We start from the raw sequence: 17500 nt of genomic DNA, 5'->3' as shown, positions 1-17500 counted from the left end.
TATATATGTACATATATATATATATATGTATGTATGTATGTATGCATGTATGTATACATATAAATTTTATACGATATTATTGTATCTTGTGATCTAAATTCTAAAATTAAGGTTTTAAGAAAACTTTTTAAAGAAAAGAATTTTAAATTCAAAATGTCTTCTTTCAAAAATGTAGATTTCTTTTCGCTCGTATCACTTTTATAATTGTTCTTTCATTTTATTTGAATAATTTTAAATATTTATCTTTAAATATGTACGTATATGTTATTTAGAAATTTGCCTTTTGGAAGAGATATCGATTATATAAATGTAAAAGATTAAATTCAGTCTTATCTTGTCATTGTTTTAATTTATTCATATATGTACATTTATAATTCTTTCTTTTTTTTTTTTTTTTCTTTATTATCTTTAACAAACTTTATTCAAATTGTACTTTATAAATTCGATAATGTTACCGATACTCGTATCGAATACCTTGGTCTGTCTGTATATCGAATCAAAAAGAAAAAAAAAATATTTTTCCGCCTGTCACTGTGGGTATCCGAAGAGAGAGAGAGAGAGAGAGAGAGAGAGAGAGAGAGAGAGAGAGAGAGAAAGAGAGAGAGAGAGAGAGAGAGAGAAAGAGAGAGAGAGAGAGAGAGAGAGAAAAAGAAAAAGCAAAAAAATAACTTCGCAATTCTTCCGACAAATTGACCGATCGCATTACCCTTGCGGTTTTGCGGTAGAAAGCTGATCTAACCTTAATGCAGCATCGAGTTGCAACGATCGCACGTTTCTCTCGCGTGTCGATGTTCTACGTACTACATTTATAAATTTCTTTTTTTCTTTTTTTTTTTTTCTTTTTTTTTGTATTTTTTTTTTTTTTATATATATACACATATATGTGTTACGAAAGAACGTGAAAAGTTAAATAAGATAAGTTAATAAAATTAATGATAAGTAAACGTTCGTTCTAATAATGAAATACGCGTGTTTATTATTCGGTCGAAAAAAAAAGAAAAAAAAAAAGAAAAGAAAAAAGAGGAAGCTTTTACGAAAAATATAGGACGAACGAAAAAGTTTTAGATCTATTCTTTTTCAAACAGTCCAATCGTAAGAATATTTTATTAAACTATAAGCCACAATTAAACGGAAGCCTAGTCAAATTTTTATAATCATTTAAGAAATTTTTTAGTTATCCTATATTGATTTTATTTCTATTGTTATTAATTTTTCTTTTTTTCTTTTTTTTTTTTTTTATTCCCATAAAATTTATAGAAACAACAAAGAAGTAAGACATGAGAGAAAGAGAGAGAGGGAGAGACAGAAATAATAATAAATAATAAAAAGTGATATATGTATTCGAAATAAATAGATGTTATACATATATATATATATATATATATATATATTCATATATAATAAATATTTATTAAATTTAATTTTTTTTTGTACAATTATTTTTGATAGAGATCGACGGAGCAGCTGACACGGTGCAGTACAACCTCGTTGGAAGAAGGAACGCCAAGTGATAAGGTGGATAACGTAGAGAATAAACAAACGATACCCAAGATCATGAGCGTTTGTAAGAATACGATACGTTGGGCACTCCTGATTGATATCCTGATAGCATTAACAGGTTAGAATAATATATATACATATATATATATATATATATATTTTTTTTTCTATTTACGTATTTTCGTCCCGATCGTCTAATAACAATTTGCATTTACCGATGCAATTATTCGTATTACTTTTCAATGCATATCTACGTACGTGCATAAACTTATACATAGCTGCATACATACATGCATACACATACATATGCATGCGTTGCACGTAGGTATGCATGTATACATAAATTAATACTTTCAATTAGACTTTCTCGCGCTTATAAGGATAGTAAAATGACAATAATAGCTAACAAAAATTTTAACTTGGATGACTACGAACTCTGTAATACAATACTGAACAACAGATGGCTTTTAGTCTAGAATTTTCGAGGCAACAAACTAACACTATTAAATTTACTCTCATCTTTCTCTTTCTCTCTCTCTCTCTCTCTCTCTCTCTCTCTCTCTCTCTCTCTCTTTCACATATAATGATATATAGGCGTATAAGGTATCATTGGATGAACGAATCGTGGAAAATGAAAGTGACGCCTTTTTTTTTCTTTCTTTCTTTCTTTCTTTCTTTCTTTTTTTTTTCATTCATTTTTTTTTAAACATCTTCCCTATTTTTTTTTCGTCTCTCTATCTCTTACGAAAAAATAATATCTTACGAATCTTTATTGAATTATTCAATAAGAATTATTATTCAATCAATTGATGATTTATATTACTTTGAAATTTCACGATACGACGACATTATTTATAATTACGTTATAAAAATATTTATTATTGATGAAATCCATCATAATAGTCAATATTAATTATCCCATAAATTAAATATATTTAACGATACGATTATATCATTGATATCATAATATAATACTGTTTGCCTAGGTTCGGGCCTATTGTCTCCTACTATCTATTATGAGTCATAAGGCTCCAATAAGCTGATTCACATTAGAATAAACTCAACTCAGAGATACAATATGGTTTATTACCTGAATAGATCTGTTTTCAGTATTACTTTGTTAACCATTAACCAATAGCAAAGCATATATATCCAGGTGTTATATTATTAAAAAGAAATTGTTTATAAGCAAATATTTGTGTTTACTTTAATGCTTTTTCTTATCTATTAGTTATGTAATACTTGCAAAATAAGTTTGACACAACTTGCATATATATATATATATATATATATATCTAGATATTTATCTTGTCAACATATGTACGTATTATATACATGGTCACACCTAGTCGACCTTAATATCTGACATTTTCATTGAGCAGGAAATAAAAAAAAAAAAAAAAAAAAAAAAAAAAGAACCAAAGAAAGAAAGAAAGAAAAAGGAAAAACAAAAACAAACAAAAAAAAAGAAGCAAATAAAAAATAATACAAAGAGAGGAAAATGAATTGAAGACGAAGATTCGAATTGACAGGTTCTTTTTTTCTCAGAGAGAGGGAATGAAGTGAATGAGGAAAATTAATTCTCACTCTTCTCTCTCTCTCTCTCTCTCTCTCTATCTATCTATCTATCTATCTATCTATCTATTTATCTATTTATCTCTATCTCTCAGGAAATGAAAGAAAACGTTAGTACGAGAGAATTGGTTTGGATTTTACTACGGAGTAATGCGTCACGTGAGCTTTCTCTCTCTCTCTCTCTCTCTCTCTCTCTCTTTTTCTCTTCCCCCACTCTTTCTTTTCCCCCACTCCTTCGTACAGTGAGTATTTAGTCGAACAAAGGCGCATGCGCGAAGTCAGATTACACGCTTACGTATTTCAAAAGTCTCTTCATAAGAATGGTCATAGCTTGATAGCGATGAGTGCTCTTTCTCACTTTGTCTTTTTTTTCCTCTCTCTCTCTCTCTCTCTCTCCCCTTTTATCTCTCTCCCTCTATTTCTGTGTGTATCTATATATATACATATATATATTTCTCTTTATATATCTATCTATCCTATGTATCTATTTATGTCTATCTCTTAGCTCTTATATCTCCATTCTTTTCATTCGTTCTGTGTCCGTGCGTGACACGGCACGCGTCACTTTCCTTTTGGATAAAAAGAATGTCACCGCAAAATGTATCCGTTTCGATGTACGTCAAAGGAAAAAGGAAAAACAATATCGTTCGTAATTGGGAGAAAATAATTACGTTGTTATCCCAACGACGTAATCAGTACAGTTTTCGTAAGTTGCTATAAGAAGATGATTATTTCATTCGACATCGTTTCGTCGTTTTCTTTACTTTTTTCTTTTTCTTTTTCTTTTTTTTTTTTTTTTTTTCATCTTTCTTTCTATTGATCCTTTTTCGTGGATTTTTTTTTTCTTTTCGTTTTTAATTGTTCGTTCGTTTGTTCGTTTATTTGTTTGTCTTTTTCTTTGGTTTGCTTTTCATTTTTCTTTTTTTTTTTTTTTTTTTTTTATCGCTTCGATATTTGCACTCATACGTCATCTAACGTCATTTTTCTATACTTTCTTTTTTTTTCTTTTTTTTTTTTTTTTTTTTTTTTTTTTTTCTAACACGTTCCATGCCAAGCCATTTTTGCCTGACTTGTCGTCATTCAGGCCATATATGTTTTCAGCAATTTTCAGTAAAATTTTATTATTAAATAAGTATGAATGCGCGTATCACGGGTGGTACACGTGGCCTGAAGATCAAATTTAACGTGTACCACGGATGGTACACGTGGCCTGAAGACCACATTTAACGTGTACCACCAGTGGTATACATGGCACGGAACGTGTTAGATGTTTATGAAGAGTTATTAGCAAGGCTATTGAGAAGTATGATTTGTAAATACTTAATATCAATGATTATTTCTTATCAATGTTTCGAGTGTCACATTATTTTAGATGGAAGGTTATCTATTTTTGCTTTTGTTCGTGCTTTTTTGACTTTCCGTTTCATCCCTATCTAACCTCACCGCCCCCTCCCTCCCCACCCCTCCTCACCTCGTCGATAGTACACGCATATATATTCAAACGTCACATATTGGCTTTTCTATTAACGTTATTATTTTTTTTTTTGCATTATCATATATCGTATTGATAAACTATGAACGTCGACACATAGAAAAGTCTATACTTTTATTAAGACTTAATGTCAATTATTATTCATTCTAGTTTCTGCATGACTCCTTTATTTTACGCGATAACTTCTTCGTTGTCTAAACGAATGTTCGAATGATCATACATAGTTGATTTAATATATTTAATAATTTTATTTTTTATGTAATAGTTTATACATATTTTTTTTTTTTTTATATTTAATAATCTTATTTAATAATTTCATTGATATATGTATTATAATGTTATCGAATGATGAAGAGAAAATGAAATTTTCGTTCGGGCAGATTTAATCGATCCAAAAAAAAAAAAAAAAAAAAAAAAAAAAAAAAAAAAGAAAAAGAAAAAAAGAAAAAACGATAGAAGAAGAATAATTGAAAAGAAAATATTTGTTAATCAACCAGTCGTAGAGGATTCTCATTAGAGTGGACTCAAGGAAAAAAAACCTATCTCGAGGACGAGTGACACAAATTATATCCGATGTGTTTAATGTACTTTCATTCATTGCCAGGATCATTATTTGTGCCTCGAGAACGTTTTTCACGCTTATCGATATATATCTTCAATTGCAATTTTATGAATACAATTATATTTTTCCTCTTTCAGTGATGGTGCTTATGGGATTATTGGAATTTGGAAATATTCCGCACAATCAAATTGGCTTTTTCTGCAATGATCCAAAACTTTCCTTTAAATTTAGGGGAGATACCATATCCGTTATTGTCTTACTCAGTGTCACCGCTTTTCTGCCGATTTTTGTGGTAAATATATATATATATATATATGGGGAAATTCTTTTTTCCTTTTTTCCTCTTTTTTCTCTCTCCTCAATGACATCATTGGAAATATTTAAACGTTTTCTCATTTTATTTTGTTCGTATGTATAATAATTTTTTATGATATCATTTATGGTTCTAATTGTTTATGTCATTGATTATTTAAATATTTCTTTTTAGATGTGGATCACAGAATACACATGCCAAGCAAGAAATAATTACGATAAGGAAACGGAATCTAATAAGTCAAGATTAAAACAAGTTTGGATTTGGTATGGCCATTATACAATAGGGACTGTCACACTGGCTGTTGGATGTAACGTTATGAAAATTATCATTGGAGAACCGAGGCCACATTTCTTTGACACATGTCAACCTTTAGAAGCTCGAAATTGCACCAATGAGTATGAATATTTATGTACATATATACATACATATATATATATATATATATATATATATATATATATATATATATATACACATACATAATTATTTTTTCATGACATTATATTTACGATATATTCGACATCTTTTGGACATCTTTTTATTATAGGGAATCATAGAAAAAATCATTGATTTTTTTTTCTTTTTTTTTTAATGCAATCGGTTATGTAGAAATCTGTAAATATCGGCAATTACATAAATCTGCAATTACCGACAAATCGAGTTTTACTCGATTTTAATAAAAGGCGCTTCGATCTTGGATATTAGAATATATTATATGTATATATATGTGTTTTTGTGTATATATATATATATATACCTTGGTTTAAATATTGTGCAATGAATGAAATATGAATTATTTTGCAATCGTTCTTATCGACTGATCAAAGGAAATAAATTTTTTTTTCGTATCGACCGTAGGTTCTATTTGTTTCGGCAAATTGAATTTATATATATATATATATGCGTGTGTGTGTGTGTGTATGTATGCGTGTGTACGTGTATATATGTTATATATAAGTGAAAATTAAATAATATTTAAAAAAAATTTTTATTATGTGCGCAGATATATCAAGTCGTATACTTGCACGAATTCGATCGATTCGAATTGGTTCATAACAGATTCGAGTAAATCTTTTCCATCGTCTCACTCGGCTCTTTCTGTGTTTACATCGATTTTTATTGCGGTAAGTATTTCGATGATTATATTATAGATAAAGAAAAAAAAAAAAAAGAAAAAAAAAAAACAGGAAAAAGAAACAAAATACGTTTATTCTTAATAAGTTAATAATTGATTGTATTTACAGAGTTATCTGCAAGAACGTATGACGAACAAAACGTTACTCGTTAAGCCATGGCTTCAATTATTGATATCAATGTGGGCAGTGATATGTTCCTTGAGTAGAATAGCAGACAACAGACACCATTGGTGGGACGTTTTGGCCGGTTTATTTATAGGAACGATCACTGCCATTCTAATCTTGATATATCAATGTCGCTTGTTCCGTTTGGATAGAAAAACATCATCGAAACGAGTTAAAAGTGATTTCATTGGTAACGAGCAAGTTGCTTGTTTCGATGAAAAAAATTATCAAAGTAAGAAGAAATTAGTGAATAGTGCTAACAACGTCGACATTCCCGAAGGCCGTGAATTACGTGATATTACGGTATCTTGGAAAGAATGATAATAATGAACGAAGGAGAACGAGAATGTGTCAAATTGTGTGTTAGATACAAATCGGGAGAGAAGTAGAACATTGCATTATATATATATATATATATATATATATATATATATATATATATAATTTTTTTCTTTTTTTTTTTATAAACCTTATCAAATTTTTAAATAATTTACTAATTAATTAATCGTAAATGAACTATTCACAATGAAAAAAGGGGAATGTATTTGATGATCCAACAACATCCCCAGAATAAGATATCATCTTTATTGAAACACAATGCAAGTACCTTTTTAGTCATAGATTATATATGTATGGGTATAGTTTTGGCTTCATTTATAATATATAATACTTTACGTGAACGACATTTTTAAATTGTAAAATGAGCAAGTGCCATTTATAGTACTGCGATTAACAAATATTCTTTTTCTCTCTTTTATTTTTTTTTTTTCTTTTTTTTTTTTTTTTTTTTTTTTTTTTTTTTCATAGAGAGACCAACAATGTCGATCGAGGAAAGTTAGCATCGATTGATCGTCAATGGATATCCATGTGAGTCGTGGTTATTTTTTTTTTTTGCCCTTTTAGAAATAACTAACTAATCTATCGTGTGCCGTCCCTTCCTGTAAGGATGATAAATTTTCACGTTTTTATAGTTGACCGATAAGATATATATATATATATATATATATATGTATGTGTATATGTATATGTATATGTATATATATATATATATATGTAATACATTTGAAAAACGTTCGTGCGCCTCCGTCAGTCATATGTAATATATCATCTTTTAATACACATCGATAAAGAGTATTTTTCCATATAGATTTTGTAGGGATATATTTCTGTCGTTAACTGATAAATCGCTCAATTGTGTATATTATTTTTGTATCCTAAAGTATTCCAATATATAGGTATATAGGTATATAGGTAATATGGTTGTAGATAGAAATAATTTTTTGGAATGCTTAACCTGAGAAAAGACATAAGTAGAGACAGAAAACACTTCGTCGTAGGATATCATTATTAAAATCATTCAAATATAAATTATTATAATAGATAAGAGAATTTACTTGTATAAAATAACGATAAATACTTGTAAAATATTTAGATGATACAATAGATAAATATTTTGTTATTGTTATTGTTGTTGATTGCTTGATTATGTTCCTTTTGAGTATTAACTTAAACGAAAATCTATTAAATAAAAATAATATCATTTCTCGTTGAGTCACATTTACTGAGTAACTTTAATTTATCTGTAATATAATAAAAGAAATCAATTAGATTGATATGTGTGTATTTAAAGAGAAATAGAAAGAAAAAAAGTAAAAAAAAGTAAAAAAAGCAAAAGAAAAAACGAAAAAAAGAGGAAAAGAAAAATAATCATTTAAAGTAACATTCCAATTGTGAAGCAGCTTTTACGTATATTTAACATTTATTCGTGTATATATTATTTCAAAGCAGATTTTGCATGCGAGGGTTTTAACAAAAACAAGAACAAAAAAAGAAAAAAAGCAAAAAGAAATGAAAAAAGGAAAAACTAAAAAAATCTAATTTTTCTATCAATTTTATGTCATCACAAAGATTTGAGAGAACAAATGACGAAATCTTCTCAAAATATCGTGTATGTATATATCCGAAGATTTCGTATATATAGTGCATATATTCGTATTGGAGCTAAAATATTATATTATAGGACCAATAAGAACGTAATGAATATTATGAAACATAGATATTATAATAAAAAATGTAACAGCGCCGTCCTAATAATTAACTTTTTCGATTGGTGCTTCTGCTATATTACATAGATAAAAAAAAAAACCCCGAGAGAACACGTAACATTAGAAAAAAGATAAGAAAAATAAAAGTGCAGAATCATTAGACTGATATATCGCACAAATTGACTCTTCAGGGTAAAACAAAAGAAAAAAAACAGTCAATTTTTAATATGTATATATATATATATATATATATATATATATATATATATACATATATCAAATCGTCGCCTTAAATCACTTACGACATAGTAAAATTATTAACAGGTTAATTATCCTGGAAGGAGGTAAATCACCGTGTAAGATATACAGATATATTGTATTATTATAAGCGTTAATAATTATAATTAATGCGAGCGAACGCAAAGAAAGAGTACTGTAAATAATCTATTGCTCTGTGTAGATATTTGTCAGTTATTGTTAATTTGACATTTTTGTTTTTAAATAAATAAAGAGAAAAAGAAAAGAGTTTGAAAAGTAATATATGTATTTGTTTATACAAAATATGTTTACGTATACACATACACGCACACACACATATATATATATATATATATATACATATATATGTATGTATGTATATATATGTATATATGCGTATATATTTATATTTATAAGAGCTCATTATTGCTAAAGATTAATATCCGAAAAGAAAAGGGGAATAAATCAGATATTATCGCGGGCAGCGTTGAAGAATAAAGAAATAAATAAAAAGTAACGAGCAAAAAAGGAAGGATAGAGAGGAGAGTGGAGGGAAATAAAAATGACGTTTAAACGATCCCGCGCGCGGCGGGAAATAGTGAGCGCGGGCGAGAGAATAAAAAAAAGAGAGAAAAAAAAAAAGAAAGAAAAAACGAAAAAAAAACGAAAAAGGAGAGAGAGAGAGAGAGAGAAGGAAAAAAAACAGAAAAGGAAGGAAGGAAAAAGGAAGAAAACGAAACGAACGACAAAAAAAAAGCAGTGGGAAAAAGAAAAAAAAAGGAAAAAAAATAGAGAAAGAAAAAGGCGAGCGAAAGCGATTTATCCGGATCGATGCGATCAAGGATGTCATAAAGGTCGGCGGCGTAGAGCTTTTTTTTCGAGGTCAAGCGGATATCCAAAACGAGCGTCACGACGTCGATTTAATTCGGTGGTCGCGGCGCGTAGAACGCGCGTTACGCGATGCTCGTGTGTCGAAGGCATTTTTTTTCTCTCTACGTTTCTATGTGTGTGACTCTCTCTCTCTCTCTCTCCCTCTCTCATTCTGTATGGGTCTCTCGCGTGACTCTTCCTTTTTTTTTCTCCACCTCCAGTTTCCTCCCTTGCCGCGCAGCACCCTCCCGACAAAACAATTGGTTAGGAGGATGGCTTGCCAAGGGGTGAGGGAAGGGTGGTTAGTCGGTTGCGTGGGAGGAAGAGGAGATAGAGGTAGAGGATGAGGATGAAGAGCAGGAGGAGGAGGAAGAGGAGGAGGAGGAGGAGGAGGAGGAGATAGAGGAGGAAGGCGAAGCGAAGAGGGAAGAAGGGAGATTGGCGCAATACAACGCGCGGAGCCTGGATGAGAGAGATGAAGTGGCAGATTAACGTCAACCGACGTGGGCCATTCATAACGGGGCTCTTTCGCCGGTGTGCGCCTCGCGTATGTACGAACTCTCCGCTACGACGATTTATAGAATTGGAAAAACGATATCGGAAAAATAGTAAACTTTATTGATGAATCCCTTCTACCGGAGCTCTCTAAGCGATATCGCGTGGAACTGCTGCTACCGCTGCTGCTGCTGCTGCTGCTGCTGTTGCTGCTGCTGCTGCTGCTGGTGCTACTCTTGGTGGTAGTAGTAGTGGTGGTGGTGGTGGTGGTGCTGCTGCTGCTGGTGGTGCCGTAGAGGTGGAGGTGGAGGTGGAGGTGGCGGCCCAGAGAGTCCGACCACATTCCCGCGGTGCTACAGGTGGCATGTAAGCCAATCGTCGATTCCGTATATACACCCCCGTCCTCCCTCCCACCCTACTTCCCTCCCTCCATCCCTTCCTCCCTCTCACCCTTTGACTGACACTTGCCACTCTTCGTTAAACGTTTTCAAAGCGCGCACGACCCGATCTCGCGTGGTGTATGAAAAAGAAAAAAAGAGGAGAGGAAAAGAAAAACAGAAAAAAAAGAAAAGAAAAAAGGAGGGAGGGAGAGAGAGGGAGATTGAGAGAGACAGAAACGGAGACAGAGAAAAAGAACTACATAACCATAAATCTGTCCACGTGTTTGTCACAGTCGTCGTCGTCGTCGTCGTCGTCGTCGTTGTCGTCGTGCTCGTCGTTGTCGTTGTCGTTGTCGTTGTCGTTGTCGTTCTTGTTGTCAGGGTTGCGTTGGACCTTTTCCCTCGACGGGACCCCTTCTTTCCCTTTAATATTCTTTTCCTTTAGCTCGTAGGCAATAGGCAAAGAGATGATCTTTTACAAGGTCCAACTTGAACGAAGATATAGTTCGGCTAGAGTCGAAATATTTGTATTCTAATGAAAGAAAAAGCGTTAAAAATGTAGACAATTTTAAGGAAGAAACGATCGTTTGATATCGTTTTTAACGGATTCGTGTGTCGTTGGAACCATTCCGATTGGAGTTGGTCTAAAGAGAGGCAGGACACGATCGATCGATTTCGAGCTCTCTCTCTCTCTCTCTCTCTCTCTCTCTCTTTCTCTCTCTCTCGTTCTTTCCCTCTCTTTATCTTTTTCTTTCTCGTTCGGAAATAAAAGGAAGAGAATCATTTGAAAACGTAAGTTTTTTCAAGGCGTCGAATAGTAATCGAACGGGCCAAAGAAGTAGAGTTCTACTTGATGGAGTCAGGCAGATGGTGATACCGGATGGACTTGTTAGGAGAGAAAGAAGAGATCGTCGTTGGAAGACCGGTAGAAGGAGAGAGAGAGAGAGAGAGAGAAAGAGAGAAAGGGTAGATAACATAAGACGAAAGGATTTTGGTGTTTGGTTCCGTCTGGGTTGGACGAACGCAGTAACGAATCTCTTGAAGAAGACAAGAAAAGGAATAGCAAAGAAAAAGACAGAGAGAGAGAGAGAGAGAGAGAGAGAGAGATACGGGTTCCGTAGCTTTTACGGGCTTTAATATCGCGACATTCCCTTTATTGTGGGAACGAGGCACAACGCGAGATCCACTTTAATCCTAATATACCATACGTATTCGGTCCGCGGCGAAAGTGATGCCCCGCCCTGCTACGTAAAAAAGAAAATTTCAAGTCCCAATCGAGCCGAACCGGACGAGATCATCGTGCAGACATCATCGGGACGATGACGCGCAAGCTATGCCATCGAGTTCTTGCCGAAAGTCCCGCAAGATGGCGGCCCATATCACGAGAGAGGCTACGCCAGTATGGACAAAACATCTTCCAACGGCGATGTTTGTCCGTACTATCGGCAAAATTCCTGTCCACGATTTTACGGGAAAATATATATTTTCATCGTGATATCGGATAATAGAAATAAAAATTTTTCTCTGAATAAACTCGTCCGAGTTGATTATCGACGACAATAGAAAAATTTCGTTCGATCGGTTACGTTAAATAATTGATAGAAAATATCGTTGTCGAACGGCTAGTCAATAGATGTTCGTCCTTGGGCCAGAGGCAAGGGAGAACGTGCACCAAGCCCAGAAGGACGTCCTGTGACGCATTCAATTGAAAATCTCAAGGCACCCTCATACACCGTCGGAAGATAATATATAGGGTTACATTACATGCAAAATCGATCACTTATTTCGACTGGGAATAAGACTTTTTAATAAAATCCTGCGTTTTCTTTCTTTCATTTTTTTTCCTCTATTTTTCTTTTTTTCTTTTTTTTTCTTTTTTTTTTTTTTTTTTTCTTCTCGCTCGGTTTTTTTTTTGTTTTGTGTTTCCTTTTTTTTCCTTCTTTCACCGTGTTAAAGCACGGAGAAAAGCGCGAGCGCGGCGGGCGCGGTGCATCGCACATATAGCCGTGCCCCGCGCGTATATCCTTTGAATTTTCGATTCGAATCTACTTCCCCGTGCCCCTCCCATTTTACCCTCATCAGCTCCCCCGTCACCGCTACCCACCCACCCTCTCTCTCTCTCTCTCTGCCCCCGTCTCTCTTTTCCCTTCTAGTTGCCTCCACCCCAACCTTTATTACCTCCAGCTAACGCGGAATTACGCGGCCTCTGTTAATCTAAAAATCGCATTCGTTTTCCACCAATCGATCGCGCATATACGTACATAGTTTACAACGAAAAGTATCGCGCCCGCGTACCGTCTGATATTACTAATAACTCATGTTTCCGTAACGGATTGAAAATATTAATGACGTCACATCGATCGGCCATTGCGCCGTTTAAAATTCTCTAATAGAAATCGGGGCAAAAGCCTACTCTACGACGTCTATTCTCCACCTTTCCCCGTTACGATCGAATGCGGCCCAACGCGTTCTACACCACAGTGCCTTCGATGGATCGATTCGGATGATCGATCGATCGATCGATCGATTATCGAAAATTTCAATTTCATCAGCTCGACGCGATCCTATTTCTTCCTATTTTTTAGTTAATCTCTATATCATTTAGCTGTCTTTTTTTTTCTCTTCTTCTTCCTTTTTGTTTCGTTTTTCTTTTTTTCTTCGATCGAATACAGACGCACACGCACGCACGCACACACACACACACACACACCGAGAAAGCAATAATAACAACAGTGAGAGTCGATTTATGAAACTTCCTTTGAATTTTTCGACGTCGATCACAATTTCCCATTTTCATTTTCATTTTCGTTTTCATTTTCGTTTTACTTTTGTCCTCTCACTCCCTCTCTCTCCCTCTCTCTCTCTCTCTCTCTCTCTCTCTCTTTGTCGTTTTTTTATTTCTTTTCTCCTTCTCTCTCTGTCTCTTTTTATCTATTTCTTTTTCTTTTTCTTTTTCTCTTTTACTTCATTTTATAATAATACGTTCTTCATTACATACATATGTTGCATTGTCACTCCGTTAGTACTCTACTTTTTTTTAATACCTCATATATGTATTACTCTTTTTCACTTTTCTATCCATACCAGGCTTTCGCTCATGCGAAATAAACTCTGTGCTTTCTCTCTCTCTCTCTCTCTCTTTTTTCTCTCTCTCTCTCTCTCTCTCTATCTCTCTCTATCTCTCTTTCTCTGTACCTGTAAAAATTCGAACGAGAACGCAAAGAGTCCATAGATCTTTCAACGGATCTCTCTGTCTCTCCCTCTCTCTCTCTCTTTCTCCCTGTCTCTCTCTCTCTCCCTCTCTCTCTCTTTAGCTTGACTGTTCCACACGCGAATATTCGTTTTATCGAATTTGGAGGTTAACTCTTGTGAACGTATAGCGATATTTCGGCGGCCATGTTACTATATCGTCGAATAAGAATGAAAATCAGGCTCGCATAATGATCCGCGCAGGTACGCCTGCGTTTCGGGGAACCATTCTCGAAATACACCTTCGAAAATCATCGCCGCACGAGAGAAAGGGATAGAGAGAGCGACAGAGAGAGAGAGAGAGAGAGAGAGAGAGAGAGAGAGAGAGAGAGAGAACAGACAGACCCATGTTCGGAGTGTCTACTTGCTTGTATTGGAATAAATAACGAAAGAGGGAGAAAGAGATAGAGATAGACAGATAGACAGAGATAGAGAGAGAAAGAAAGAATGAGGGAGGGCGAAAATGAGAGAATGAAAGAAAGAGAGAGAGAGAGAGAGAGAGAGAGAAAAAGAGGGAAGTAAAAGTAAAAATAAAAAATTGAGAGAAAAGAAGAATTCATCGACGTCTGCCCACGTCGATCCTTTTAACATTTTCCGACGATGAGTCGCGACGAACGGCAGAAGCGAATTCCGTTAATCGATAACGAAAGAGAGCGAGAGAGAGAGAGAGAGAGAGAGAAAGAGGCAGACAGACACAGATAGATAGATAGAGAGAGAGAGAGAAAGAGAGAAAGGACGATATATATATATATATATAATATATATATATATATATATATATATATATATATATAATATATTACATATATATGTATCTAGAATATCTTTAACGGAAAGAAAGAATATGCAGTTATGCATAAGAATATATTTCGCTCACTTCGCAAGCATAATGCACGTTTGCGCACGCGTTTTCCCTTATCCTTCATTTTTTCTTTTTTTTTTTTTGTTATTCCCCTTTTTCTTCCTTTTTTTTCTCCTCTCTCTCTCTCTCTCTCCCTCTTTTTCTCTCTATACATCGTTCGCTAGGACTCCTCCTCGTCAGACTCTCGCTACCGTATCCGCTGTCATTATGCGCGCTCTCTCTATTGTCTTCGCTTTCGAAAAAGCCGCCGCCATAGTCTATCCATCTATCTCTATCTATCTACCCATCTACCTATCTCTCTCTCTCTCTTTATCTTTCGTTTTCAAGAGAAACTCCTACGTGCACTCTCCTACGTAGCCGAAGAATATTTCCTTTTTCAAGCGTTCTCTTTCGCCGTATCATTCGCGAGAATTTATATGGTATATAGGTGTGTGTATGTGTATATATATGTACATATATATATATGTATAATATATATGTATATATATATATATATATAAATATACGATAGATATCGGAGCGTATCTACGCATATATATAAGGATACTCTAAGGTACTTCGTATAAACGTATATAAATGTATGTGTTATATATATACATATATACATATACACACATTCGACAAAGTCCGGCATTGGACCGACCGAATGGCGACGACGACGACGACGACGACGACGACGACGACGATGGCGACGGCGACGGCGACGTCCGTTCATGAGTCATTTGCATTATATACGGTAAACACCACGACTTTGGTCGAAAATCCACGGTGAGATAGATATATATATATATATATATATATATATGTACGTACGTGCGTACGTATATAATAATACTTATATTAGAACGTGATTTCAAGGTGACCGATTCTTCTGGAATCGTCGTCATCGGTTAAATAGATCATTTGATCATAATATTTATATTATTTCTTGATATAAAAACAAAGATAGATAGATAGATAGATTGAGAGATAGAGAGAGAGAGAGAGAGAGAGAGGACAAAGATGAAGATGAAAGAAAAAGAAAATTGCAAAATCGAATGACGAGATGATAATTTATAGAAAAACAAAGAGTAACATGAGACATAAAAAAGTGATTTACATATGTACATATAACGCATACTTCGCTCTAGGAATTCTTCTAATCACCTCTCTCTTTTTTTCTCCCTCTTTCTCTTTCTTACCATATCCATATATATATATATATATATATATATATATATATGTATATGCATATGTACATACATATATATGTACGTATGTATGTATTAATCTTACGCCTTTCGTCCTTACATATATATGTACATGGGTACGTATATAAGAATGAACGACGGCAAGTAAAAACGCGAACGCGGCCGTCCCGCATCCTTATCCGTTCGTTCTTTGCTCGATGGTAGCCGAGGGACGACGGCAAAGGACGGAAAGAGCCGAAAACTTTAGCTGGAAGACAAAACGGACGACTAACGGTGCAACTTGTGTAATGCCGGCAAAGAGAGAGAGAGAGAGAGAGAGAGAGAGAGAGAGAGAGAGCTTGCATATTTTTGACGAGTCTTTCTCTCCGTTTTCCAACGATGAGAGAAAGAAAAAGGAGAACGAAAGAGAGAAAGAGAAAGAGAGAGAGAAAGATGAGAAAACGACGAGAAGTAGCGTTACGAGTGCGAGAAACGAAGAAAGAGAGAGAGAGAGAGAGAGAAAGAGAGGAGTATCCCGTCGTTCGGTGGCTCTTCCACCTGCCGGCGGCCCTTACCGGCCCTAACCGGACGGTAATAAAAGGCTCCGGTGGTAGGTTGTTTAGGGCGCGTTCAAACCGGCGGAGCGCGACTAGAGAGAGAAGAAGAAGAAGAAGAAGAAGAAGAAGAAGAAGAAGAAGTACGATGTAAGCTGGGGTGGTGGAAGCGGCGAAGAAGAAGAGTTAGAAGAATAAGGAAAAGTAGAAATAGAAGAGAAGAGCTAGAGGATTAAGGGGAAGTAAAGTAGAGAAAGTAGAAGAAATAAAAAAAAAAAAAAGTAGAAGAATAAGAAGAAGAAGAAGAAGAAAGAGAAATAAGATGGATAAAGAGAAAGAGAAAAAGAATGGAGAAAGAGAAAGAGAGAGAGAGAAAGAGAAAGGAAACTCCCTTAATTTGACGATATCCGCTTTAACGAAAAGGAGCTTGATACCTTCCCTTTAATATATACAACATAAAAAGTTTCACGACGAATAAAGCGAGCGGAGTAGTAGCGGGAGTGAGCGAGGGAGTGAGAGAGAGAGAGAGAGAGAGAGAGATAGAGATAGCACGAGTGCACTAGAGAGAGAGAGAGAGAGAAAGAAGGAGAGAGAGAGGGAGAAAGGAGATAGCGAGCGTAGGTAGAAAGAGAGAGATAGAAGTAGCGAGGGAGTACGGCCGGGAGGAAAGCGATGGGAAGGGGAAGGAGGACACATACAGAGTGTGAGCTACGAGCAGCTCGATGGTGAGAGAAGGACCGAGCGAGCGTACGAGCGAGCGAATGTGTAGAGAGAGAGAGAGAGAGAGAGAGAGAGAGAGAGTGAGAGAGAGAGCGCGCGCGCGCGCGCACCGGTGTGAAAGAGACAGCGAGAGTGCGGGCAACCGGCCAGCG

The 17500-nt window shown here is 34.7% G+C and overlaps 1 protein-coding gene across 12 annotated transcripts in view; it reads left to right on the top strand.

Moving 5' to 3' along the window:
- LOC124948792 (phospholipid phosphatase 1-like) overlaps positions 1-7168 on the top strand; it is a 19480-nt gene extending 12312 nt beyond the window's left edge. For 10 of the 12 annotated variants that reach the window (XM_047492968.1, XM_047492971.1, XM_047492965.1 and 7 more), the window contains 6 exons: positions 1450-1618; positions 3581-3781; positions 5267-5421; positions 5617-5840; positions 6449-6569; positions 6690-7168. In XM_047492968.1, the coding sequence (XP_047348924.1) occupies positions 1450-1618; positions 3581-3781; positions 5267-5421; positions 5617-5840; positions 6449-6569; positions 6690-7067 (1248 nt within the window). In that variant the 3' untranslated portion in view covers positions 7068-7168. Of the gene's footprint in view, positions 1-1449; positions 1619-3580; positions 3782-4308; positions 4379-5266; positions 5422-5616; positions 5841-6448; positions 6570-6689 lie in introns of those variants that run through there. The other 2 variants (XM_047492969.1, XM_047492976.1) reach the window with 2 other exon arrangements.
- Positions 7169-17500: the final 10332 nt, after the last annotated feature.

Source organism: Vespa velutina, chromosome 4 (genome assembly GCF_912470025.1).
Source record: "Vespa velutina chromosome 4, iVesVel2.1, whole genome shotgun sequence".
In the NCBI taxonomy this organism is placed as follows: Eukaryota; Metazoa; Arthropoda; class Insecta; order Hymenoptera; family Vespidae; genus Vespa; species Vespa velutina.
Note: the sequence above shows the minus strand (reverse complement) of the source record. Positions and strands in the feature narration are given on the sequence as shown.